The sequence below is a fragment of the Strix uralensis genome, chromosome 6 (assembly GCF_047716275.1).
Source record: "Strix uralensis isolate ZFMK-TIS-50842 chromosome 6, bStrUra1, whole genome shotgun sequence".
NCBI classification, from domain to species: domain Eukaryota; kingdom Metazoa; phylum Chordata; class Aves; order Strigiformes; family Strigidae; genus Strix; species Strix uralensis.
Window position 1 is genome coordinate 13,737,200 of NC_133977.1, and position 26,726 is coordinate 13,763,925.

General features: G+C 37.7%; 1 protein-coding gene across 1 annotated transcript in view; it reads right to left on the bottom strand.

The window, feature by feature from the left end:
* Nucleotides 1–718: 718 nt before the first annotated feature.
* The window catches only part of RFTN2 (raftlin family member 2), a 34,899-nt gene continuing 8,891 nt past the window's right edge, over nt 719–26,726 (bottom strand). Inside the window, exons 4-9 of the mRNA XM_074872786.1 lie at nt 25,604–25,916; nt 22,465–22,665; nt 17,755–17,876; nt 16,496–16,599; nt 10,079–10,157; nt 719–4,941 (exon numbers count right to left, since the gene is read on the bottom strand). Coding sequence (XP_074728887.1) covers nt 4,672–4,941; nt 10,079–10,157; nt 16,496–16,599; nt 17,755–17,876; nt 22,465–22,665; nt 25,604–25,916 — 1,089 coding nt within the window. The 3' untranslated portion in view covers nt 719–4,671. The remainder of the gene's footprint in view (nt 4,942–10,078; nt 10,158–16,495; nt 16,600–17,754; nt 17,877–22,464; nt 22,666–25,603; nt 25,917–26,726) is intronic.

Sequence of the window (26,726 nt, forward strand, 5' to 3'; positions counted from 1 at the left end):
AGTACATTGGGACAGCGCATCACAGATGCAAGGGCATATTGTAAGCAAAGCACAACTTTCAAATTACTTTTTCCTTAAGTCACTGAGGTTTTTCCTGATGTTTGGCTTAACACATCTTGCAACAAGTCAGCCACAGTGATTTTGCTACTTTCCTTTTAAGATTTTAATTCTCTCAGGTGTTGTCAAAGTTTATCTGCTTAAACAGATCAGAGTATGTCACCAGACCTGTTCCTCTGAACCACTTTGTCTCTTTCAAGTTACACGTACCTGAAGTCAGGAACGTTCACTACTTTTCATTCATAGCAGTTGTCTAGGTTCTGATAGAGAAATTTGGCTTTGAAAAATCTAAACCCTAACTAAGACTGTTCTCTAAATTAAACCATAGGGAATTGTCAAGACAGCAACCTGCACTTTTTACCTTCCAAAGATGAATATACTAAGAACAAGGAAAACCTAATCAGCTTTTAATAGTTGGCTGTAAATCTAACAAGCTTTGCCTTGTGAGCTGTATGGACGTACAGACAAGACTGCAAAAAAGTAATTCTAGCTTGAGGAAAGGCTTACATTGACCTAACCTATTCCATGTCAGCGTGAGACAAACATCATAAACTGGTGGCTGATTTGGGAAGTGTTTTTAATGGTGAGAAGCTTCCTATCAGAATTGTAGAAGGGATCTTAGCTTTATCAAAAGAAAATAGTATTTTACAGACCAGAAACACAGAAGTTAAGCAGCAGTTTATTGCAGTTGACCAGGTATGTAAATAAACTGTTCTGACAATTATGAGCAGGGCACAATTTTTTTTTTTTTTACAGCGGATAGTTTCTTCCTGCTTGTAAACACTAGAAAAGTATTTCCTCTCCAAACAATTTAAGCAGCAGAAAGTATAAACAGTCTTTTGCAGAGGTTCATGACCAGCACTGGTTGCCTTCTCTCTCTGTTCCAATAGTTGCAGGGCACTTCTGTTGTCATGCACAGGTAAGGGACTTTTCTATTACATTTCAGACACACAGGCTTCTAATTGAAGCCCTGTTATTGAATAAATAAGTGTAGTTACATTTTTTTTATCAGAGACTGCATCCATGCTTTGATTTGCAGTTCTTTCAATTAAAAAAATGAGTACGTAGAATACATTCTGGTAAAATGAAAACTGAACAGTGTTTGTGTGTGTGTATATATATATAAAATAGAGCGTACAAAAAAAGCCCTTGCCAGAGTTACTCTGACAGCTTTTCTGATTTATAAACTTCGTTTGTTGAGCTGGTCACAACACTAATGAAGGCATACCTTAATGCTCTAGTTTGTGTAAGACCAGGTGATGAAACAAGTAGCTTAAATTAGAATCTCTATACCCAAAATGCACCCTCCCCTTCTCACTTTTCCAAGTAAAATACAGTTGGCTTTCAGAATTTAAGTACAAAGAGCGAAACAGAATATTTTTCCATCATTTCAGAAGCATTTTCCATTATTTCTCATTTCAGCATTCATGCCCTAGGAAGATGGGTGGTTTATTCTGTGTTCAACTAGTGCATGAAGTCAGGTAATTCTTGCACAGTCTTCACACAGGCAGAGCAAGCAACTTACTCGCCCTGATTTTTGAAAGAAAGCCTTGCTGCAGGAGAACGCTCTCAGCTCCATGCCCACCAGGGATGAAGCGCGGGTGCTTACAATAAAGAACAGGATAAGCATGGAGTCAGTCAGACAAGCTCTCAGAGTCTCCCAACGGTTTCTGGTTCGGTGACTTTCAGAGAGAATAAGGCGATGGTTTTCCTTTCAGGAATTTTTCAGTCACCTTTTAAATCCACGTAGTTTTATCCACAGCACCCTGCAGCAAGGCGTTCTGCAGTTGGCTAAACAGATACCGCGATTTGTCTCAAACCTGCTACTTACCTCTGCCATGATCCCCTTGAGTTCTTGTACCAAAAAACGAATGCTGAGGAATTTATTCCTTTGCTATGCTCTCCATGCCACTCACTTCACAGTTCTCTATCTTGGCTCCTGTCAGGTTGACTTTTTTTTTTTTTTTGAGATGAAGAATTGTATTTTATTTTTTTTCCAATAGTGAGCCTAAATGTAGCCCTGTGAGCTGAAAGACAATAGAGAGCTAGGAAAACAATCTAGATTAATGTTTCTATGGCAGAGGCAACTTTACATACTGTCAGACAAATGGCATTTTAAAAAAGCCATCCTTAATTATATAGGAATTGCTAAGTGGGTTCAGAGCAAACAACTTAGCATATTTACACTGAATTAAAAAGACTTGAAAGAAATTCACAGGTTTGCAGCACAGTCAACACCTGTGAGATTCAAGAGCAAGGACTAAAAAAAACTGTAGGCTACTAGAAAGGAATATGGCTTTATTTCATTTTAAGAAAAGCCTTTCTTGCCAAAAGTGGGGATATTCTAGAGTGTACCTGTGAAGTACCTACATCCAGAGCATACTCAATTTCTACCTTTGTTCCAAAACAGGATCTCTCTTGTGTACATCCCATTAATTGTAAGGGGGAAAAGTTCTTTAAAAAGATACTAATTTATCTGAATTTTCTGCATTCTCAACAGGTGATATGAAAAGATCTCAGTTAAATGATTTGTTTTATCCAATGAATGTATTCTAGACAGATCAACTGCATTCCATTTATTATTTTATACAGTGTAACTTATTTAAATAGGTACAGTTCAGTTTTGGTTTAGGATTCACTACTGTTAACCATCTTAAACTGCTTTATAGAAGGTAATTTCTGATGTGTATTTGGCTCTTAAGAATCACGATTCAGAACTATTTTGCCAGACTGCCAGCATTTTTCTTAAGAAATTCAAGTGAGAAAAATAGAAACTGCCCTTTTCAACAACATGCAATAGGAAAAAAAAGTTGAAGGAATGTCTCCAGCTCCAGGGCAGTGGATTTTTCTCAGAAAAAAACCCAAACCTGCTACAAACAGTTGTTAGAGTTGCTCTTCCAAAGTGAAAAACAAACAACAATTTTGTCACGAAATTGGGGAGCAGCTCCAAAGCAGTAATCATTTCAAGCTCCCACTATGACAATCATGCAAGTAGAAAGGGTTTCCCCTGCCCCCTTGCCTTATGAAGTAAATTGAAATAGCACTAAGGCTTTGTACTACTTTTGCTTACCATAGCAACTGTGATTTTTTTCTTTCATGAGTTACTTTTTGCTTATTGAAATAAGCAGCTTCTGCGAGTGTTCTTTCTGCACAGGTCCCCACCACTGAGATCGCAGTCTGACTTCCACCATCCTGGCCATCTCCTTGGGGGCTCACCTGGAGTCAGTTATCGGTCTTCCTGTCACTGCACTCACTTGCTCACTGCGTTTAGTGCCAGCGCCTGCCACTGTGGACAGGGTCACTCCCACGGCAGTCGGCAGGACGCCAGCCCAGGGGAGCAGGGTGGTCCAGTTAAATGCATTCACAACATTGCTTCCTGTGTTTGCAGTACAGCACACCCAGACAGGTATCAAAATCCTGAGGCGATGTGTGTGACGTACTGCTAACGCAGAGAAATGCTGTGAATACATTTGCTCAGTTCATTTCTGGAGATGCATTTTTATTCATCTTCTCCTCTGTAAAATGTAATCTCCAGACAGCAGTATGTTGCTCACGCCTGTCCCCACGGCGCTCTGCCGGTGTTAACCTCCCTTAATGCAAGCAGCTCCTCCCCACGGCGAGGACGGAAGCACAGCAACTTCATCCTTGCCTCTGAACACTTTCTGGTATTTGATGCAGTTGAATACAGTCTACCCAGTATGAGATACATTTAGCTGAGAAATTTTTTATATATACATCAGCACATTTGTATATAGTCTATGGTCTAATATTGGCTATTAAGTTTAGCCTACTTCCTCCTGTGTACTATCAGCATCATTGTGCACCTTGCTGTCAATGCTTCTTTGTGAGTTTCTCTAACTACTTTTTCATAGACTGCAAGTTATCTTTCAGGGGGTGAATGGTTCTTAATATCCACTCATGAGTAAATTATGAATTTGTCATTATACTATATGCTATATGCTCGGATAGCTTTCGGCTTAGATGTACAAGGAACCCTGGTAAAACCTGTATACGTGAAGTTATATTACAGGAGCAAGTGTCTGCCTAGAGCCTCCAGAGGTTTTCTGTACATACCAAGTCTGAATGTAGATTAAATTATTAACACTCTAGCATAAGACTTAACACTTCTCTAGGCATTTGAATTTATGCAAGGCAAGCAAAATGAAAATTACATTAAAACATAACAGCTAGGCAGTTCATTTTCCCCACCAATATTTACAACACCCTTAGAAAAAGAAAAATAAAAACCAAAACACAAATATTCCTCCAGCTTGTGGAAAATACTAAACATCCTCATTCCTTTCTCTCTTACACAATTTAAACTGTTACTGTTTCGCATCATTTGCTTCCTTGCTTGTCAAAAGCATTAACAAGTTAGCAGAGCACCCAGTCATGTAGTAACTTCTATTAAAGAGAGACAGAAAACCAAATTATTTTGCAGTAGTATTATTACTACAGTAGGATTAACACAACAAAGAAACAGACAAAAATACAAAATGAGTCTGGGAAAAGTCATAGGATTATACCAATGCATTTAAAGTAGTATGATTTTTTTTTTTTTTAAACATTTGTGTGAATTATGTACATGTCCATCTGATGCAGTTACTTACTTCATCACATACATGTGACCTGAGTGACTCCATCTTCCTGGTCAAATTGTCCATCATCCAGTTCCCTTAATACTCCATCGCTGCTACTGAATCCTGAAAAGCCTCCATACTGGGAGGATCCCTCCTTCATCCAACATTGTTTAGAAGGAGACAGGTGAAACTCATCTGGTGGCTGTCCAATTTCTACAGGGCTAGAAGTAGCTGTGTCTAATCCAACACTCCTGCTAGAGACTTTGCCTTTTTCCTCCCCAATAACTTGTCTTAAGGATTTCCTCTGAAATACAAGATGTTTAAATGTTAGCTTATTTTGGGGGTGGGGTGGGGGTGGGGGGGGTAGGTGGTAAGCCAAACACTTTGCAATGAGTCATGCACGGATTTAACGTGAGCTGCATTTTAACATAAGGGAGCATTTAATGCGCTGGTTTAAACTATGAACTCCTCTGGAGAAAAAACCTCAAGAAAGACAAAGGAGATACAAGATGTGGTTGAGATTCAAGAAAGCACAAACGAATGCTAAAAAAAGTGCTTCAACAATACTCAATTCTTACACAGTACCTGGCAGATCCGGAATGATTTACAAGTCTTTACCCATGCTAAAATCAGCCATTTGAAGAAAGCATGATTTCTGCGCCTAACGCGTCTAACGTACCCCGACTCTGACACCTTCTGCCATATAGCACATGCGTGCGCTGCCCTTTCTCATGCTCTGCAGCGATGATGCTCGAGGGTGGCCCAGCTCCTGCTATCAGCTTCCTCTCAGCTGCAGAGGTCCCTCCTGCCTGGAGGGGTGGGAGGGCCAGGCAGTGGCAGGCAGCAGCTGATGCAGCTCCACCATTTCCAGCTACCGCTGCAGGCACACATATCTGCATGCCACCACCTACAATGTCTGGCTAGTGCCCTCATCTGCAAGCTGTTCTGAGTCAGTGGATGTTGATCACCTCCCCAAACACAGTTCTGCCTTGAAGCTTCAACAAGACTGCAGTATTTGATGAAGGTATGAGCTGAACTCCACTGACACTGAGCTCTTTAAGAGTGTGATCTGACCGCTTCATAGGACTGAAAGATTTCCCACTGATCCATCTCATGGTGAGACTGCTACGCTTTCCCATCTTTCCAGTTCTCCCTGTAAAAACCTTCAGAGGCCTCTTCAGGTAGTGGCAAGTTTATTGAGGATTGCATTCAATCCACATGGTGGATCTACAGAGATAGAAGTCAGCAGCTGTCCTGTACAGTAATTTGAGAGGGGGTCTAAAGAGACCTTGCACATGAAGAACTGGGTATAAATACAGTTTGACATTAGTACTGGGATCTCCTGACATGCTTCTTGAAGTGATGGCTGCCAACATCAAAAGAAAAGCAAGCAGATTTTGATTTATGCAAACAAAAACCTATCAGACTATGCTAAGGGTCCTCTTAGGTATTACAAATAAATAAAAGGTTTATTTCATTTTAGCATCAGGAGCTACCTGAGGTACTCAGCTCTGCAATGATGCAGCACCCCCAGAGGCAGTGTCAGTACCCTGAGTCACACCAGAGCAGCATGGTCAGGCAGGCAGAAGGGCCCTGGCTGCCTGCCTGGAGCCTGGCTGTCAGAACAAGCACTGCTAAACCAGGAGATGCTTTGCCAGGGGACACAGCCCTGTCCACAGCAGGAGCACATCTAGCTAAGGAGGAATGCAGCCCCAGCACAGAGCAGCATTTTGGTGGGTAAAGGACACGTGCTCTTGCAGGGGGATTTGCACAAATGCTATCACTTTAAAAACAAAAACACTCCACAACTGTGTTTGCCATGCTCTGGCAAGTTCTGTGCCCCCCTTCTATACATTGCTAAGTTTTTTTCTCAAACCCTTTTGAAACTGTAAGAACAATGGCCCTTGTGGCTAAAGGAAATGTATTTAGGGAAGCTGTTACAGAAGGCATTGGGAAATTAGACTAAGGGGAAACAGTGTTGCCTCAGGAGAAACAGAAGGAAATAGGCTTCGCCTGGATGCCACAGTAAGAGGATAAAGTCTGCTTAAAGGAAATAAAGGAAACTAGAAAAAAACCCAGAAAACCCTTAAGCACTGTGTGGTTCAATCTTGGATCTCCTCCTCTGAACTATTTTCTTAGTAAAGCAAGTGGTATGTGATAAACAAAGAGCCCACTGAGACAGCATAGCCCTTCTAATCCAAGAGGCCTTTGAACAATTACATTAAGGCATAAGTCAGGTCATAATGCACTATCCCATGAATATACAAGAAGGCAGAGAGATGAGCTGTGAGGACATAAAATATACCCTTCTCTGAGGTACCTGTGGGAATAAGGGATCAGGTAATTGGGGTTTTCCCCTTAATTCTTACTGAAGCAAAGCTTCCTTTAGAAATGGCAATGTCTAACTTTAACCCAACAATTAAAAAAAAGATAATCCTGAGTACACAAAGCAACCCGTACCCCATGTTGCCATTCTCCAGAACATTAGTCACAGAGGTCCAGCAGCTGGACCTGCCTGTGGGGCAAAGCTCCTGCCATGGCCAGACCCTGCTGCACTGTGGAGAGCTGGGAAGTGATGTGACCAGGGCTCTAGGAGCTTGATAGTTAAGTGTTTGAGAAGGCCTGTATGAGGCTGCTTTCTTATTTCAGTAATGAAAGAGCCTTGCTGGTTTTGTATTTTGACTCTCTCATAGGTAGCATTCTTCTCAAGGTACCCGAGTTGTAAACATGCTAAGGGTATGCTTAAAACAAACATGAATTGTAATGTCTTTTTTTTTTTTTGAACTTAAAGCATTTTAGATATCTGAAGTATTTTTAGATATCCAAAGTATTTCCGCATTTCAAAAACATCCTAAATTGTGGACATGAAAATTTTTTTAACAGCTTTAATGTAATTTGAACATCCATGAAAAGATGGGCAGTACAAATGAAAATGACAGAAATTAAATGTTTTTACTAAAACCTTTGCAAGGCTTGATAAAGTTGTATGGCTATGTCATCAATGTCCAGTGGACATTTTAAATAAACATATTAAAGTTTCTAGAGCAAAAGTTAATGCTTTCAAATTTCAGCAGCTTGTTTTGCACCTGAAATCTAGCTACTCAATGCAAAGCTAGCATGACATTCTAAACCACTGAATTGAAATTGTAATGAAGGTAATATGCTGTTTGACAATTCAGACATTTTGGTAAAAAAGCAACGAAGTAAAAAGATTAAAATTTAGGGGAAACCAACATAACTGGAAAACCAGAAGGAAAATGTTGCTCTGCTAAACGTTTCAGCTTCAGCCTCAACTACCTATTTATCCCATGCTAAAATGACCTCAGCATACTGAAATTTCCTGGTAGAGAAGTAAAGCATTTCACTGGTACTTGAAGAGCACATTTAGGTACTACCTTTGTTCAGATTTTGAACACAGTAATCCTGATGTAAATGGCTACAAATCAGCTATTTCTTGTTTACTTCCAGTATGTTAATGCTTAAGTCAAGCGTTTCCCATTACAACAAAGAAAACAATAACCACAAAGCACACCATTTTATTTGTATAAACCAAAACTGCTGATCACCTCACAACTTGGTGAAAGAACTTAAACTGTGAGCATAATGCTTCCTATTTCTAATTTAAACCACTGTTGCAAAGATTCATCAGTTCCTTGCACTAAATGTTTTTACAGAACTGGTTTGTATTAGGTCTCTTGGCAGAATCCAGTCTTAACTATTCTAACTTGTGTCATGTAGTTACGCTGCCTTTTAAAAGATGCTTATAGTTAGAAATAACATACCTTACCAAGGAAAGGGTATTCATCTCAGGAGTAAATGCCCTTATACAGAGTATTAAAAAAGTAGGGAAGCATCAGGACAAGTACGACTTTGATAATAAGTGACATAATAAGGTTTTCTATATTTACATACTGATATCAAAATTATGTTCCAAAACATACTTTCAGAAAGGTCTTAGGAAAGAGTGTAAAGACTACAAAGTCAGGCATGAGAACAAGGGTCAGAATCTTTGGAAGCTGAAAGCTGCAGATGCTTGGTACACAGGGGGAAATTAAAGGAAAAAAATTTTATGAGGAACTGGCAGAATTTAGAACAGGGTATGAATGGGAGATTAACACACTGGCAAGGGAGACTACACAGAAGAGAAAAAAGCAGAATCTCAAATTTTGTAAATGAGGAAATAAATTACAGATAGCGATAGATACAAAAAATAAAACAGGACTTTAATTGTGCATGTTGAACACAGTTCTTCCAGGCATAGAAGCAGTAATTATCAGGGGACACAGTGAAAAGGAAGTTAGGCTGGAGATAAGGAAAAGTCTGGACAGGAACAAAAAAAAAAAAAAAAGGGAGAGAGTGTATTTTAGAAATGCCAAATAGAGGAAAATATAGATGATGGTAACAGACAGAAGGTAAAGAGGAGGGAGAGAGATCCAATATGAATGCAAGAACTTTAGAGAGTCATGGAACTATTTATACAGATGGAAAGAGACTAGGTATCATTGCCTTATGATAGTATGCAACACCACGAATGACAAAGTTTGTAAAGTTACTATGCTGGTGCTGGACATGAGTGAGAACGTCCATAGTTTTCATAGCTGCTGAAGACTATCACAGGAAAGTCACGTTGTTTAGAGAAAGGTGGAATGGCCATCAAAACCCAGAAATAACAAAAATTAAAATCCATCACAGAATGTTGAAAGACTTAGCAAAGAGTCCACCAGTAGTTCATCCTTCTCTGGCCACAGCACGATTTACTATAGCACTATACAGGTGCAATAACTGCTGTGACCTTGACCGAGCAGAACACAGTGACTGCCAGTTACTTAATCCTCAAAGCACTTTTATACAACTCCTATTATGGGAGCCTCACTCGAAAGGGACAAGGAGTTGTTCAGGTCCAGCTGCAGGAGTTTTAAATCCTCCATTTCTGTCACACATTTTCATGCAGCAACAGTTAGCACTTCCCCCTTCAGATTACAGTAGCCCTTGCACAGCTTGACACTTGTGTTCTTCTGCAAGTGTGAAAGTAGTCGTTTTGGAGATCAAAATAAAATGTTTTCTTTTGGAAGTCAAAATAAAATGTTTTCTTCCATGTGCAACAGATCCAGGATTTGAATCAGAAGACTTCCTGAGGACTTCTAAAGAAATACTTACAGCACAGCCAACCTCATCCACCCAAGACAGTAGTTTCTTAGCACAAACCAGGTTTTTAGTATGCTTATGCTTTTCTCTATGGCTTAATTTAAGAGGTATATGACTGAGAAAAAAACAACATACAAGTTCAGCTGCAAAAGCTCTCCACAAACTTGAAGTTTAAACAAGTGAAATGCTCTTCTGCCACTTTTTTCCCCATTAATTTTGAAGTCTCATTTGTTTCTGTACCTAACTATGATGTGAAGTACTAACTTGTTTTTATATTAATACCATAAATACATTACCTCTGGTGTCTGGACAGCAGAATTCCACATAACAGGTCTCTGAAGAAAAATTACTTGCTTTGTGGCCAGATTTCCTTCACTAAAATTTAAAGAAAATTGTTTCAATAACTTAAAGGCAATAATAGTTACTGTAACACGTTCATAGCTTTCAGAGTCAACTGTAAGTTGTGTGTATCTAAGTCCATGAGTGAGAAGAGGATAGACTACCAAGCATTAACTGTTTTATTAATTCTTGAACAGTTCTGTCATCACATCAAAGGGAAAAAAAAAAAAGCAGCATAGAGCTGGGTTAAGGTGTAGTGTTTTTCAGCTCTACATCCACAGTGAGATAAAGGACACTGGCCGTTTTGTACATGGGAGGTACATGCATAGGAAGGAGAAGAGAATATAGTAGTAAGGTAAAGGAAAAAAAATAGGAATTGAAGTTTTTAGTCCTGGAACTTTTACAGATGTGGATACTGCTGTGGTAGATATAATTTAAAGAAACACTGTTAATTTTTTTTTTTTTAAAGGAAGTACTTTTAGAAAAATAAATGTGAAAAGGAGCAGTTGTTCCTCAAGACCAAACTAGATGTTACTGATACAATGTTTCAAAAGTGTTACACTTTCAGTACTGGTGGTACATCCTCTTGAAGGTTGTATGTGTTTATTTTCATCACCTTTCCATCAGAAATACTGTCAGCACATTGATTGCATATGTACTACAAAGCCCAACTCCATGTCACTGGAAGAGTGCAAGAATTTCAAGACCAGAGGTCTAGGATGGGAGGGTTTAAAAAATTCCTGTGCTCTTTTAGGTATCAGATACTACATTTTGATAAACTCTCCTTCTCACCCCAACTCCAACTTCTGGGCAGTATTCAGTGAGATCTTTATGCATATAAAGGAAAGACACTGAAATACCTTGGCAGAAGATCGACTACAGATTTAAGAGTACAGAAACACAAAAGAGATGTATTGAGTTCATTTGAAGTATCTATTATTCTACCTATTCTATCAATCATAAAACAGTATTATTATGCATAACATTACAGAAAGAACTAGTAAAATAATGTAAGCTTGTAATTCAGCATGGGTATGTCACAATCTTAACAATGGCACACATAAAGCTGAGATATCTGATTCATGTTTTATGCCAGAGCTAGGACTGATAGAACTGATTTGTGTTTAACATTAGGGACTTGCTCCAAGAAAAAAAAAAAAAAAACGGGATTAAAACTGTTCCTATGAGATCAGAAAGAGCTTGTTAACAGCCTGCCCCAGTAGGGCTTCTGGAAGTAAGTTCTGAGAAAGTACACAGAACAGCACCATTCCCAGCAAACTCAGCAACATCTGATCATTAGTCAGTGATGATGGTTTTGTGACAGTGTTTGGCCCCTCACAATCTTCCTTTCAGTCCAGCTGAACTGAGGTCATGGCATATCTTTGCATGTCTTCCTTGGATGCGAACAGAGAACTATCTTAAACTCCAGCTTGTGAGGAAAACAAGGAGGCAGGAGAAGAAACTTACTAGTTTCCCTAAATTAACAAGGTTTGCTGCTCTGAGAGTGCCTACCTCACTGTTTGCATCCATTAAAAGAAAATGTGTTACAATTTTATGTCATGACAAGGAAATTAGCAATCCTGCAACCTTATTCCACTTGGCTAGGTATCTCTCCCTGCCTCAGTTATGTCTGCTTCGATAATATCAATTGGGAAATCTCTCTTCTAATCAAGAAAACTGAGCACAGTCTCCTGCATGGGGAAGAGCCTACGGCTTATTTTGTAACAGTGTCTGCATTCCTTCAGAGAAAAGAAAAAACCCCAAACATTAAGCTACAGCTTGTACAAATTCTACTATAACAGAAAAAGGACACGATGGTGAGTAGACAATAAGTAAATTAACAATTTTCTAAGTCTGACCTTATTAAAATGCCGCACACGACAAAGTGGCTATGAGCTTAATTCACAAAGAACTCAATGACAGTGGGATTTCCACAGAATTTAAATGAGAAAAAGTGCTTAGAGCAAGCCACTCCATGGCTTCCCTCGCACCTCCACATTTCCTCTTTGCCTCGTAAGTCAGGGCCATTTTGAAAACTTAGATTAAGTAGATTGTCATGATAAATTAATATTCACAAAGTCAGTGTTTTTGCACTGCATTTGCCTGCCTGCTTTGTGGCGCCGGTAGACGGTCTGCCTTGCCCATTTTCAGGGACTATAGTAATCAGTGAGGGGAAATAAAGGTCACTGCAGAGAAAGGCTGCTGAAGCCTTTTTCCTGTCTCTTCTTTTAAGAGGGATGAAGGGCAACAGAGACTCTCTTGTTAAAACACCAGCAGTTTGCTTGTCTGCTTATGCTGTACGTGCAGTAAATTTGTCCTCTTACATGTATATATTTAATAAGTCCCCCAAAACAATCATCAAGCTAGAAGCTAAGTAGTACTGCCAATGACTGATTTTTACAGATTTTTTTTAAATGCATGAACATTTTATATACAATGCACTTAGAATTAAGGTTAGACAAAAGTTTTCTGAAAAATAAACAAAAGGAGCAAGATAATAAATTCTTTTAACCCATTCAGGTTTTTTTTTGCATTTCCCAAAATGCAGTTTTGCACTCCTTTGGAATTGCACAGCATTTAGACTTTCAGTTATGAGACAGACACCAGTCTGCAACAGTGACTGGCTTGTTTAATGAAAAATTTAAAAAAACCTTAGAAATCTAATTCTAGACTACAAAATGTATGAAATTCTACAAACTCATAATACTATTAAATTAACTGCAGAAGCACTAAGTTACCAGCAAAGTATCTTCTAACATTTTTTCCACTCACTAGATTTAACTCCTAAAAGGACTATTGTTTTTTGTCCTTGCTTCTGAAATTCACACAATTACTGTCAAATTCTTGTCTTGAAGACATTTACCTAGTAAGAGTTGTATATAATACAGGAGGCTCTTTAGGTCACTAATGTTATTGTGGATCTGTCTTGTATTCTTCTTTTGTTAAAAAAATTCTTTATTGACTGCAGACCAGGCTGCTCAAAGCCCCGTCCAGCCTGGCCTTGAACACTGCCAGGGAGGGGGCAGCCACAGCTTCTCTGGGCAACCTGTGCCAGTGTCTCACCTCCCTCACAGTGAAGAATTTCTTCCTTACATCTAATCTAAATCTGCCCTCTGTCAGTTTAAAACCATTAACCCTCATCCTATCCCTACACCCCCTGATGCATAGTCCCTCCCCATCTTTCCTGTAGCCCCTTTTAAGTACTGGAAGGTCACTATAAGGTCTACCTTTGCTCTATTTGTAACAGCAAAGATAACATTTCTCAAGGAAATGTTTCCTGCATCCAACATGATCAAGCCATTGAGGTAGGAGTTAAAGGACTGAATAGGTCTACAGACTGCTGCCCCTGCCTGAAACAGGACAGTGATCCATGACATTTAGCTATCATGTGACATAACACTCCACGCAACAGGAATTTTATTTTATGGAGAGGAACATCTGTAAAAAAGAAAAACTTCAAGCAACCACCAAACCACACAGAAACAGACATGTCAGCCTGGTGTTTTTTTTAAACTGTTTCAAACCCTAACCATGTAAAAACCAAAAGAGGAACACATCTGTGCATGACAATCCTGTCACACTCCAGAACGTATTCGCCTGTTGGTCACACTCTTCGTCTGCAGACGAGCAGTGGGCATAATGGCTAGGAACAGATCACAGATGATCTGAGATGAGGGAAAGTTTTGCAATAAATTAGGCGAAGAGAAAGACAGAGAATAGGAGCAAGATATTACGGTGAATAAAAATGGGGAGCAGGCTGCCCTGCTAACATTTTATTGTTAGATAGAATCTTGTTTATATACTTTGTAAGAATTCTTTTTTTAAAAATAATATGAAAAGATGAATTTGCCAGATCATTCCAAAATGTTGCTCGTTTGTTTTTTCAGTGTTTCTGAGGCCCATTAATACTCAGACTGGGTTTTGAGGTCAGAGTTCCAAGGCTGGGAAGAGACCAGCTGTTTGACAGCATAAAGTGTCCTTCTTTATTAAGACATTTAACTTGCATTCCTAGGATAATCCACCATCACAGTAATGGCATCTTCACATCAGACACAAAGTAACCATCCAGGAATTTCTTTTCTTCTTTAAATACCAACATCAATGCCTAAAAATAGTATTTATCAATCGCTACTTAGCCTATCACAACAGAAACACACTCTTTTTTGGACTATTAAGAATTCTTAATTCCCAATTAGGATTTCTTGTTCATGGGCTTTCTTTCTTTTTACAAAGAAAACTGAATAGCTGTATATGAGATACACTACAGGCACAGGAAACATGATTTATCATTTTTCTTCCAAAAGTATCTCACGAGCCACACTAGGACAACAAGTATTAGACAATTCATGCAGACACCTACCCAACCATTTAGGCCAGAAAACAAATGCTTTTTGTTAGTCTGAATTATCCTAGCATTGATACAAAATGAATCCAACTTCAGATTTGGCCAGCATACAACTCCCTTTTGCATGATTACATCTCTTAATGGGCTGGTTGTTTACATCTGGGAAGCAACACTACTTCAGACATCTAGTGCAACTTCAATATCTTGCTGCTATATTACCTTCTTACTAGTTCAAGGAGCAGCTCCAGTTTAATCAATCTGTTAGCACTTCCTAGAGCACTTCTCATTTTTTTTTCTTACAGCACTTAGTTTCTTTTAAATGGCCCTGCCTTTGCTCTGTGATCCATGAGGTACAAAATAGTACCATTTTGCCTGCTGCAAGCACAGATGGATACTCAGAGTGGTTGATCAGCAGCTGCTCAGGACAACCTTGACCCTGCTGTCCAACCCCTACAGCACAGGGATGGGTACAGTTACACTGCTTGCGGGATAGAAGAGGTTTGAGGTTAAAACCTCTCTCTCATCCTATGACCCACAGTGCACCTTGACTACTAAAATCTTTCTCTCCCATTGTCCACTCATGTACTTTCATGTAGATCCAGATCCTAAAGGCTTACTCTCAAGCTCTTCAGATTTGGCCAAAAATCTCAGCTGTTTATGAAAACCAGGTTCAGCAGTTCACACACCTTTACAAGTCACCATGTTCAAAGCTAATACACTTAGACTACGAAATTTTGTTTGAAGAAATGTATTAAAAGATAACCATTTTGTTTCAGATTCTGGAAACTGCTTCTCTCTGGAGCAGGATCTTTATAAGTTCAGAATTTGATAAATTTCAAAAGAAAACAAGCCACACAGAGACCCTTAAAAAAAACCTAGCAGAACATGACTTTTTTTTTTTTAACCACAATTTCTTCTGTCTTTGCATTTAACCAGTTGGTTAAAAATAACTATTACAAAAACACAGCCAAGAAAACCTCAACACCTAGTTTCTGATCAGAAAAACCTTCTCACATGGGTGAGCTGATTTAATTATGTAAAATCACTTGAACAAAATTCCACTTTCTTGGAGCAGTTCTCTTAGAACCTTTCATCCTTTTTCATGCTGTCTTGATTTAATACAGTGAGGTCTGGATCCAAAGATTACTCAAGTTACCCACTCTTTCCACTGTCCTTAATGAGCCCTAAGCCATGCCTCAGTACATTTGCTTGTTTTCAAACCCTGGCAATCTAATGGGATGAAAATTTAAAAAAAAAAAAAAGAAAAAAAAAGAAGAGAGAGAGAAAAGAGGTATATGCTTAATCCAGTGTTTTGTTTGTCATTTTTTTAGTTTGATTCCATGAAGAAAAGCACAGTACTTTATTTTGGTTAAAAAACAAAAACACCCCAAAAAACCACACCTCCAAAAATTCCTGGAACCTTACACTGGATCCACGTCTGCTATTTAGCTCTTCTTACATATATACAGCCCCCTTCAGTCATCTAAATAAATATTAGAGTAAGAGAACTGAAATCCAGTAGTTTGGTACTATATTTGAAATGAAACATAATGTCTACATTAAAGAAGAGAAACAGCCCAATAACTTGCTGGATTAGCACATTCTCCTCCCGAATTGGCAATAAGTACTGCATGACTGTCTTGTGACAACATGACTTCTTACACAGTCTAAACCAGTCATTCACCAAGGTCCTAAATTAGTGAAACATTTCAACACTTGTTTAAACTTGAGGTATATGAGATTTGCTGCCCCAGTGCCAGGGACTGGGTATGTGATAAAAAGTTTCCTAAATAAAATTTTTAATGTTTAGATGTAAACAGTGTATTTTAAATTTAGGATTGTTGATCTAGTCTGAAACTCACTGAAGTCCTAAAACAGTGTGGCAAAAAGAATTCCACCATAATGCTACTTACATCTCATGTTTTATATGCAGTTAACATTATTAGAATCTTTCTTCCTTTTACATTTAAGTACACAAGTAATCACTTGATGTATACACCAAAAATGCTGTCATTTATTATTTGTGTACCTGTCATGTCGGACGATAGGTGTAGGCAGGACACAGGTCAGGAGCCATCCAAACTCAGCCAACGTGTGCAGTAAAGGTCCATAATCTGTTTTAATTTCACACCCCTACATTAATAATCATAAAAAGTAGTAAAGAGACTCTGTACAGGTTTTACTCACACTTCTACACAAATTACAACGATTCTCCCCATTTATAATGAGATAATCCTTTGAGATGACATCAAACTGTGTTGTTTGGTGGAGATTCACTATTCCAAAATGAAAACAATTTGAAAAGTTCAACACTACAGAAGACTAGGAAAACAGACAGAACATATTAACTTTACATACAATCCTGATTCATTAAGACATTCAAAGCACATCTCACTTGTTAAACTCGTCATGTTACTAAGTTAATGCCTAAATTTAAACACCAGAATAGGTGTCTTGATGTATTTAGGTTTTCACTTCAGATCTGAACAACAAGCATCTCACCTAGCTATATACTTAAGTTTCTGGGGTTTGGTGGTTGGTTGTTTTGTTTTGGGTTTTTCTGCGTGTGTGTGTGCTTTTTTTCTTTTTGTTTTTAATATCCAAGGTCTTAGTTTTATGCTGTTTCTTTTCACAATGGTAAATGTATTTATCATGGAATATTTCAAAAGCCCTTAGTATCCTCCCAACAACAATTACTTTCAGATGTCATTAATTCATACCAGTAATCTTACAATATTAAAAATATTAAAAAACATTAAATAATTTTATTGCTGTACCATGCTACAGCGGTACATGTAAATTTATTAGGAAAAATGAAGTCTTTCATATTTAGCAGTAAAATTTTACTAAGAATCTGCATCTGAAAGCCATACGCAATTAATTCACCAACAATTTTTTCTTGTTCTGTTTCTAGTTTTTCCTATTTTCTTCTCCTTTTTATTTAAAAATACTTCAGCACACTGTCAGTGGAATTTCACTTGTTGAAATTATGTCTAAATTGGTCTGAAACACATTAAAAAACCCCCACATTTTCTTTGGTGGTTGTATGTGTTAGTATGAACATTTGTAAATGTCAGGCCAGAACCCCTGTGGACTATTTCTTTTACGCACATTGACCAATGGCCACAGGCCTGACTTCATTTTGATGATACAAGGCTTCAGCTTAGCTTATGCAGGTGGCTTCAAGAAACCATCCTGAATGTTTATCAAACACTGGTACAAGCATTCTAAGGGAAAAAAATAAAAACATAAGTAGGAAATAGTGTTGCTAAATAATCAGCAATTTACCTCAATGACTGTCCATTGTTCAACAACTATTGCATCATTTCCTTTCCTGTTAGAACCTGGAACCCCAGCACCTTCTTCTTCATAGATAAACAATCCTTCTAAAGATTTGGGCAAATAGTCCCCTGCGAACATAAAGACAAACAAACTGAAATATAAAGTTTTAGGCTGATATCTTACCAAGATGTACACATGGGCTTGGTTTTTTCCTCATTGAACAGTCCTCTAAAAACTGAGACAGCAAATAACTCAAATTTGAGGTTATTTCTGCATCTAATTACAACTTGATGAAGCATGCAAGCCAACTTAATATTGAAAATCATTTTTTCTATACAAATTACACTACGAACCACTTCCTTTTCTCAAAAGCATTAGCCACTTCCATGCTCAAATCTGAATTCCAATTTCCTGTATTCATATCCCTCACAGCAGATGGGCGCAAACCCTCTTTATTCAACTTTAATACTGTACGCCTGACAGTAAGTGTGGCTTTTGGTGTGGCAGGAGAGAGCATAAAGATAAATGAAGCATGAAGTGCAAAGCCTAGCTACTGTTACTTAAATAAATATGTAAAGGGCCACAGGAAGAGCCTGAAACAGAAGTAATTGTAGGAAGATTCCTGATGGGAAGGAAGTTTCACAGCACAACTCCCTGACTCACTTGTCAAAGCCTGATAGTATCCGGTTGGCCCAAACTAAAGCTGTGCATCAAATACTGGTTTATTTTCTAGTTTTCCTTCTCCTAAGAGCCATTGGGAAGCCTTCTGTGCAGTTGTACCTTGACAGCTGACTATCTTAAATTTGAACAATAAATTACATAATTCTCAGAATATCAGATTTAAATCCTCTCCAATACTGCACAAAGACATGTAAAGAGATGACTGGTTTTGCCACAGCTTCAGGGAAGGTAGATAAAGAAAAAAACCACCTAGCAAACAAATCAAACTTATGGAACACAACTGGTCCTGTTTTAGAAACTGATGGCACAGAAGTTGTGCTACATAAACCAGGAATTCCCATTTTGAGCATGCTTGTTAATGTACCATAAAATACCAACTATTTATTCATATTAGTTTTTACTATATTGCACGTAGCATATGTATGTAGTTTGAGTTATAATCATTTAGATACTTGAATATTTATCTCTTCCACACATTTGTAGATATAGTGTACATTTTATTTTATTCTTAGATTATCCATGAATATAATGTGGTTGTATATGGAACTGAATATATGGCTTCAGGCACAAACATATGAATATCTGCACAGCTCCTAATAATTCATAAATTCTCCATCTTACAAATTCAAGGACTTTGACCTTTCTTCAGTGTTCAGGCAGTCTACCTACAACATGTTAGAATATTTATTTTTCTACCATTTTTCAAACATGATAGAATAACTCTAAGTTTTAAAGAGTTATTGACACAAGACACCTCCACTTGGTGGTATTTTGGGACAAAACTGGTAATTCATTAAGTATACCATGTCAAAAATCACCTATATTGAAAAAGCTACATGTGTGGCTAACTGGTTCACCTGTCCATTCTGTCAATTATAATAGTTTATCTTTGTTAATATCAGTACTCAAAAAAGAGTGCTGCAAATGAAGGAAACACTACATTCATCCAAATGGCTGCTAAAAGAAAAGTTACTTGGCATGACTACATCTTCTTTTGGCAGTAGAACACAGAAGTTTGTAATTATTAAGAATTGACAATAGTTTGGGTTTTTTAAAAATTATTTTCTTATGTTAAAACTTCCTCCTACCTTAAACTGGGTATTGCATTTTGATCCTGGTAGCAACAGAATTCTACTGACTCTCTAGAACATCTGTAGAATCCAACTCAGAGAAGGATTTTGCAGCTGCCTGACTTGCATCCAATGTTTTTATTTTTATCAAAATAGCTAAAATTTTCTCACTTTAGTAAAGTTGTATAAAAGGACAACTACTGCTAAAGACACCTCACAGTCTAAAAGAATACAAAGGTGAGGTGAAGATGACAATTAGATGTACATGCAGACATAAAAGAAGTAATGAGTGCAAGTGATTAAATACTTTCCTCGAATACACATTTTAGGCTCCCCTCTTTTGGGTGTCAAACTTTTATCTGGTTATAAAACTCTTCAACGTTCACCTCAAGAACAAACATTTTAGCTTAAGTAGCTAAATTAATTTCTTACTGTGGTTATGGACACTTGATCAGCTGCAGAATTCCATCCACATAGTGAGTTGTGCCTCTGAATATATCCCGTTTAATTCAGCTGCGTCCCACCCATGAGTAACTGAAACACATACCAGTCAAGTGGGGCTGAAGCAGACCAACTGCTGCAAAGAGGCAGCATGAAACCCCTAAATAATTCATAACCTGGGTATTAGAGATGGGATAGTTATTCACATAGAGAAGAGCAGACAGCTACAGGGGAATGAGAAGACTGTAAAACTGTTGTTGGACAACAGCTGCAAAGACTAATTTCAACAGCTGCCAAAAACACCCCTCAGTGAATTGTAACACATCTCCAGAGAGTTATTTTCCAGCTCTAAAAAAATATCTGTATTGAAAAGTCGGAGTCTGATTTCTCACCTCTCCTCCCCCAAAGGAAACTTTAGTCTTCCACTGACTTCAATAGATAGGAATTATAATTTAAGAGCAAAAAAGATGACCAATATGAACTGTGCCATTAGGCTGCTTATGTGCACAAAATATGCAGTTTGAGAGGGACTAGCTGCCAAATTCAATCTGAATATAGTGATGTTAATGCATTTGTGTTCCTCTGACAATCACTAAATTTACTTTATTGTAGAGCTACAGAAATGCCGTGATTCACACTCAAAACTAAACTACTGAGAAGAATGAAAACTGAAGAGTTGTCATTATTTTCAGGGTTTGATTTTTGAAGAACCCACATCATCTCACTTCCAAAGATTTTCTGTTTTAGACTTTTTTTTTTTTTTAAATGTAAGCCCTTCACTAACCCAAGCCTTGCAAAGGGGATAGTGAGTGCATGTTATTTTGAAACAGGGTATCAGAAAAAAAAGCATTAAGACATATAGTAAATATGAAAACCGCTCAAAACCCCAGTAATTCTACCCTCCTTACTTCACCTAAGAAGCAGATGTAAAATGACTTATGAAAGCCACTGTAATACATTATTAATAATATATTAATTTACTTAAGAAATACATTATTAAGTAAATTAATGAGTACTGCAAAAATTGTTTAAGGTCTCTGAAGCCTTTTCAACAAACTTTTTACAAGACTTCTCTCCACTGCAGTCCTGTGTTTTGCTTGCTTACACTGAACTACCATAAACAACTTTAAACGAACACCAACAAATCAGAACTAAGTACAAGCAAAAGTATTTATCCAATCAAAATATCACATTAGTGAAGTATAAATTCTAAGTTTGCTATATGACATTTATTACAATAATTTATAAATTCTGACATAATTAACTATGTCAGACTCTCTTGGCCTGTTCTCCTAACACCAGTAATACCATTTTCTTCACATTATTTTCAAGTAATTGCACAACAGTAGCTACATACTATTTTTTGCCACACTTCTAATTTCTGGCTTTCAGACAAATTCAGTTCAAATGGAAATGAATCTCTTAATTACATATTTTACCAACAACAGAGTTTTAAAGTTCAAGATATTTCAGCCAACAAAGAGCTTCTGCTGTTGTCAGCAGTGGTTACGATACTGTCTCACAGCTCGGCCAAAGCTCGGGGTTTTGGGCTCAGCAGGGTGTGCAGTGATGGGCCTGGGCCAACAGCAGCACTGCTGGCATCAGCCTTGGGTCTGTTCATCAGGAGAAGGAAGGCTAGGAACTCTGGAAGAGATAGCAGGATCTCTCCAGAATAAAAACTGAGATCTAACTGAAACTGGCAGAATGAAGAAAATTAGAAAATCCTATGGCCTGAAGCTCTATCCTTGCAACAATCTGAGTGTTAACTGAACTGGTAGATTCCTGCAGAAGAGTGCAGGAAGCAGGAGGGATCAGGGAAGACCTCTCTCCCAGCTGTGTGAAAAGGTCCTGGAACACCTGCCTACAGTTGAGAGCCAGGACAAAAAAAAAAAAAAAAAAAAAGATTTCTCTACTCTCTGCATATGTCTGCACCTGACCAGAAAAACCTGCAGAAACATCCTGAAAATTCAGGGTTAACAGTCAAATTTTAATGCAATTTGGTGTTGTGGAAAGAATTTTTAAGCCCAAAGAGCTGGAGAAAGCAGGAAGCACAGAAAGTCTGAGTTAGATTTAATGGTACAGTAAGCACAATGAGAACTCAAGGTGCTCTTTTGTCTCATTAGAAGTATTCAGAGTGCAGCACAGTATCTACAGTGAGCAGCAGAATATGAACATCAGGAAAACATGTACCTGATGATTTTTTCCCATTATCTTTTCCTTTAAAAAAAACAAAACAAAGAACTAGTGCAAAAGGTTTATTTTATAATGCTACACTTGCTTTCCTGCTTTGGAAATCCTCAATTTGATAAAACAAAGCAGAAATTTCAATTATTCAGAGCTATAGCTACCCACAAAACAAGCTGCTACTTTTTCACATATCAGATTCTAGAGATTTGCAATGACTATCTGAACATGTTTACATATTGCCCTTCTCACCAAGCAGCAAAATATGATCTATTCTTGCAAACTATGTAGTTCTACATAAACAAGTAAAAGCTTCATGACACTGTGGGACAGTACTCACCTTTAGAAGTTTCCCAGTGTACAAAAGAATCAATTAAGGACAATCCTTGTTTATAATAAAATGTGGTTAATTCTAGCCAGTCTGCTTCCAGTGTACTAATAACTGGCCCCTTTCTTGTTACTTTCATAGACAAAGCACCATCATGATAGGTCCAGCAGGTAGAATCATCATCAAAAACATTGAAGACTGTATATAGCTTGTCTAAAAAGAGAAAAGGAAGAAGAATGAATCTCTGGATTACCCATAATAAAAATATTATTAATATCTCATTTTAACATAGTTTTCTAATTCTAAGCAACAGTTTTAAGAATTGTTTCCTGATGTAACTGTACTCAGCTTCAGCCCTAAACACACTCAGGATGAGGTGGGGGGTATGCTCTGGGATATGAGAAGAATTTGAACATATTACAGTTAGGTTGTCACTGGACCTCTTCGGGAGGTGGGTTTTGCTAAGAAAAATGCAGTGGAAACAGGCTTCATTTCTACTATTCGTGGAACTTCTGACTACAAATATTTGAAATTACTATAACTGAAGACTAAAGACAATTTTCTAAGTTTTTTAATATTAGGAATGCCTTGCACAGTATTGCTTTTACCCATTATTTTCTGCAGATTACTTAAGTACCAGTATAATTAGTTGCCTACTGGGGTTTCCCACACAGTAAGTGATGAGTGTGTGAGTTAAGCATACAAAACCTGCATATCCTCAAATGCATTTTATATCTAGACATTAACACAGTGCTGTTACAGAGTCATAAACAAGCATTCATCAAAAATTAAAATTTACAAATCCTTAGCATTTAAGGAAATCACTGGTGACAAGTTATGAAGTCCTAACTATACAAATATATTCTACAAATACACTCACATGTACATCACCTTTGTGGAGAAATAACACAAAGCAGTTGCCAAAAAATGCTCTCAGATTGTCTAATACTTCAACATCTGTGCTGCCTAAATCAACACAAACCAACCCCTAGAAAGCAGAAGTATTTATATCGTTGAAACAAAGGAACTTGGTTTAAATGACCCCACTTAAGATGTTAGTCTCTCTAGGCTCCAGAAATAGAGGGAGATTTCCAAAGTAGGATTTGGACTGTAAATCCAATCTCTGGGAGAACCGGGGAGAGTTACTACACCCACTGCAAGTGACATCAGGTGCCTGGAATAAGGTAGAGTTAATCCAGGACAAGATTTTGAACTATCAGTAAGAGATGACTCTCCTTTCTATACAGTTGTATTTTATCACCTCCACAGGTGGTTGTATTAGCATAAATGTGTTTATTCTGACAAATCTTTATTTCCTTTCCCATATACTAAAGTGAGATCACTTTTATATTTGTTCTTCAGAAAAAAAAAAAATCAAGTTTCCCAATACAACTATTCAATTGCTCATGTGTATCAGAAATTTGCCTCTGCAAGCAATGTATTTATAAATAGTCAAAATTTGTATGTTACAACCCCCATATCTAGCACTCAGACAGTTTTGCATCTTTTGGACAGACCTAAATAGAAATGACATACTGAAGTGGCAGTACACACCTACATATATGTAAGATTTCCTTTGAAAACTCACATCAGTATTTTTTAAAATGATGGTTACTTACAATATTTACAAAGAAAGGTGGTTAAGTTTTCAGAAGTTTTGTCTTATGAACTCCAATAACTTTACTGAGTGTTTGACTAGTATAGAGAAGCCTGGCATATTCTTGCCAAAGCTTTTTGAAGAATTTCCTGAGAACATTGCATGTCGGGGATGCACGGGTTGCTAATCTACCTGGTCACACCAATCTGCACGAACAAAGCTCCTGAACAGAACCAAGAGTTTTATGTTGTTTACTTAAAGGATTTCTATTTGCTACATATAGCAATCCCACTATTTCAAGCTGTAACGAAAGAGTTAAGCTTTAACAGATCATGCTATAAAGGCTCAATTGTACAAGAACTGCTTTAATTCAAGTGTTAAAAATAAGAGGAACATTGATTATCTCAGTGCTTAGAGTCATTATCCTGACAGTCTACAGACTAGAGAGGGTGCTTAACTCTTAACAGGAAAGTAAAAAGGTTCCTTTTGAGAGCAATTAAAACATGTCTGGCCCATCAGAAAGCATCTATTATGTCAAAATGCAATCTGACATGAAAGTTTCATGCTGCCTGCTTTCTACACAATACTATCTTGCATTAGCTCTCATGCTTTAGATTACTTCTTCCTTTTCACCTTTTCTTCCTAGCAAGTCAGCAGGCCTTAGTGCTTCAGTATCAGAAGTCACAGTTTCAGGCAATATCAGATTCTTCTTCAACTAAGTTTTCTACCACAGCACCAACATTCTTCAATGATACTTTTCCTTCCTATACAACTTTTTAATGCTTGCTTTAGTGTAAATTCATTTTGTAACAATTATACTCTTTGATTTCATGGTCAATGCATTAACTTAAGTGATCTCTTTCAGGATGCTTCTTGAAGGCATGTTAACCAGAAAGAATCCATTATGAACGGATTTGTTTGCTGTACATTATGCACGTTGGCTAGACCCACGTAAAATCACAGCTCTAGCTAGAAGGGGCTCTCATTGTTGTCAGTTTTGAAACAGGCAGAACTGGAATCATAACATATTACTGGAAATCCTTCACATGTTTATGACTTAACATTAAGAGTAAGTGAAAACTATATGCATTTAGGAAAATGTTTTAAAACAATTGCATCCTTCTAAAAGAAAAGTTTACTGCCACATATTTGTAATACACATATCAAGCAGGCAAGCTATCTGTTTGCACCACATTTAAAATCAGAATTACACTGTAGGCAATTTTGGGGGGTTTGGGTTTTTTCCTTTTTCTTTAAATTACAAATGTGGATTTTGACAGTACATTTATAATATTCTATATGAAAACTAAAATATCATTTTAATACATTACCACAGTTCACACATACACAGAGTAGGAGGTAAATATTTCTTCTGTTTCTTCAACTGGCAACTTTTTTAGAAATACGTATGCATTTAAGGAAGATGTACCTTCCAAAACTAGTATTTGACACAATAGAACATGCTGTTCTGTTTTGTTTTTTTCCAAACACCTTTTTAAAGCAACAGCTCAATAAAATACCTTAGTTCTGCAATAAACAAACAGCTTTTATTACCATCTCCTTTTCGTAGTTTAACAGGGCTGACTTCTTTTCCAAACTGGAAATCTGCATCCTGTAACAGACTGCTTTCTCCTTGCACCTCCTCCTCTATCCCACTCTCAGACGAGTGACCACTCAACGTCCCTTCATTCCAGTTTTTATAGTTTTCATCAGAATTTCTTCTTCTGTGTTCCCTATTTCTTCTGCCCAGTGTTGATTCCAGCTCTGCACTTCCATCTGTGCTTGTTCCATTACAGGCTTTAGGTTGAGGAAAATGTTGTGTTACAAATCCCACAAACTTCTTTCCTCTTTTAGCAGCTTCATTAACCTGCATTTACAACAGAAATTTATCTGCAAAGTGATTTTAGAATTGCATGTAACTTATTTTTTAAAAACTTCTATATACATATTCTGTTTAAACTGTTGATGTTCAAGGACATAAAGATACAACATTACTACAGAAGGGCTGGTCATGTTTGTTCGTTGCCCATGCTTCAAAGTAAACGGAAGTCTTCCAGCATGTCTTTGGGCTCAGGCCAGGAAAGGTGGCCAACACTGGTACCGACTTTAGTGTATACAAAGTCCTTAATTTAGAACAAATCCAAAGTATTTTACTTGCTGTGTCATAGTGATAACCAGTACACTGGTGCAACCAACTGTACTGTTTCTTTAAACATGTAATACCAGTTGTACTAAAATTACTGACCACTAATACTATAGAAATATCTGTTTGTCATACGTCATGATTCATTATCCCCTGGTTCCCTTAGAGGCTACTCAGCCCTCTCAGGAGCAGAGAATGAAGGGAGCTAGAGGCAAATTTAAACCCTCTTAATTGCTTTCAGTCAGTGGTGGGTCTTCTCTGCAGTGAATTCTCAAAACACAACTGCAGAATATGTGCCACCTGTGGCATGTGTCTGTTCTCGGAGGGAGAAGTTTTTTTGCTGGGATAAGGAGTGCTGCCATTTAGGAAGATGATCCCAATATCATCTTGTGCTACAAGCTCCTCCATGCAATAAAGTCTTTCCAGAAACAGAGAAACCCCAGCTCAGAAAGAAGAAATCACCTGGGAAGTACAGGATTAAGTGATGGCAGAGAGGGAAGGATCTCTACCCAGTTAACTCACAAACTATTAATC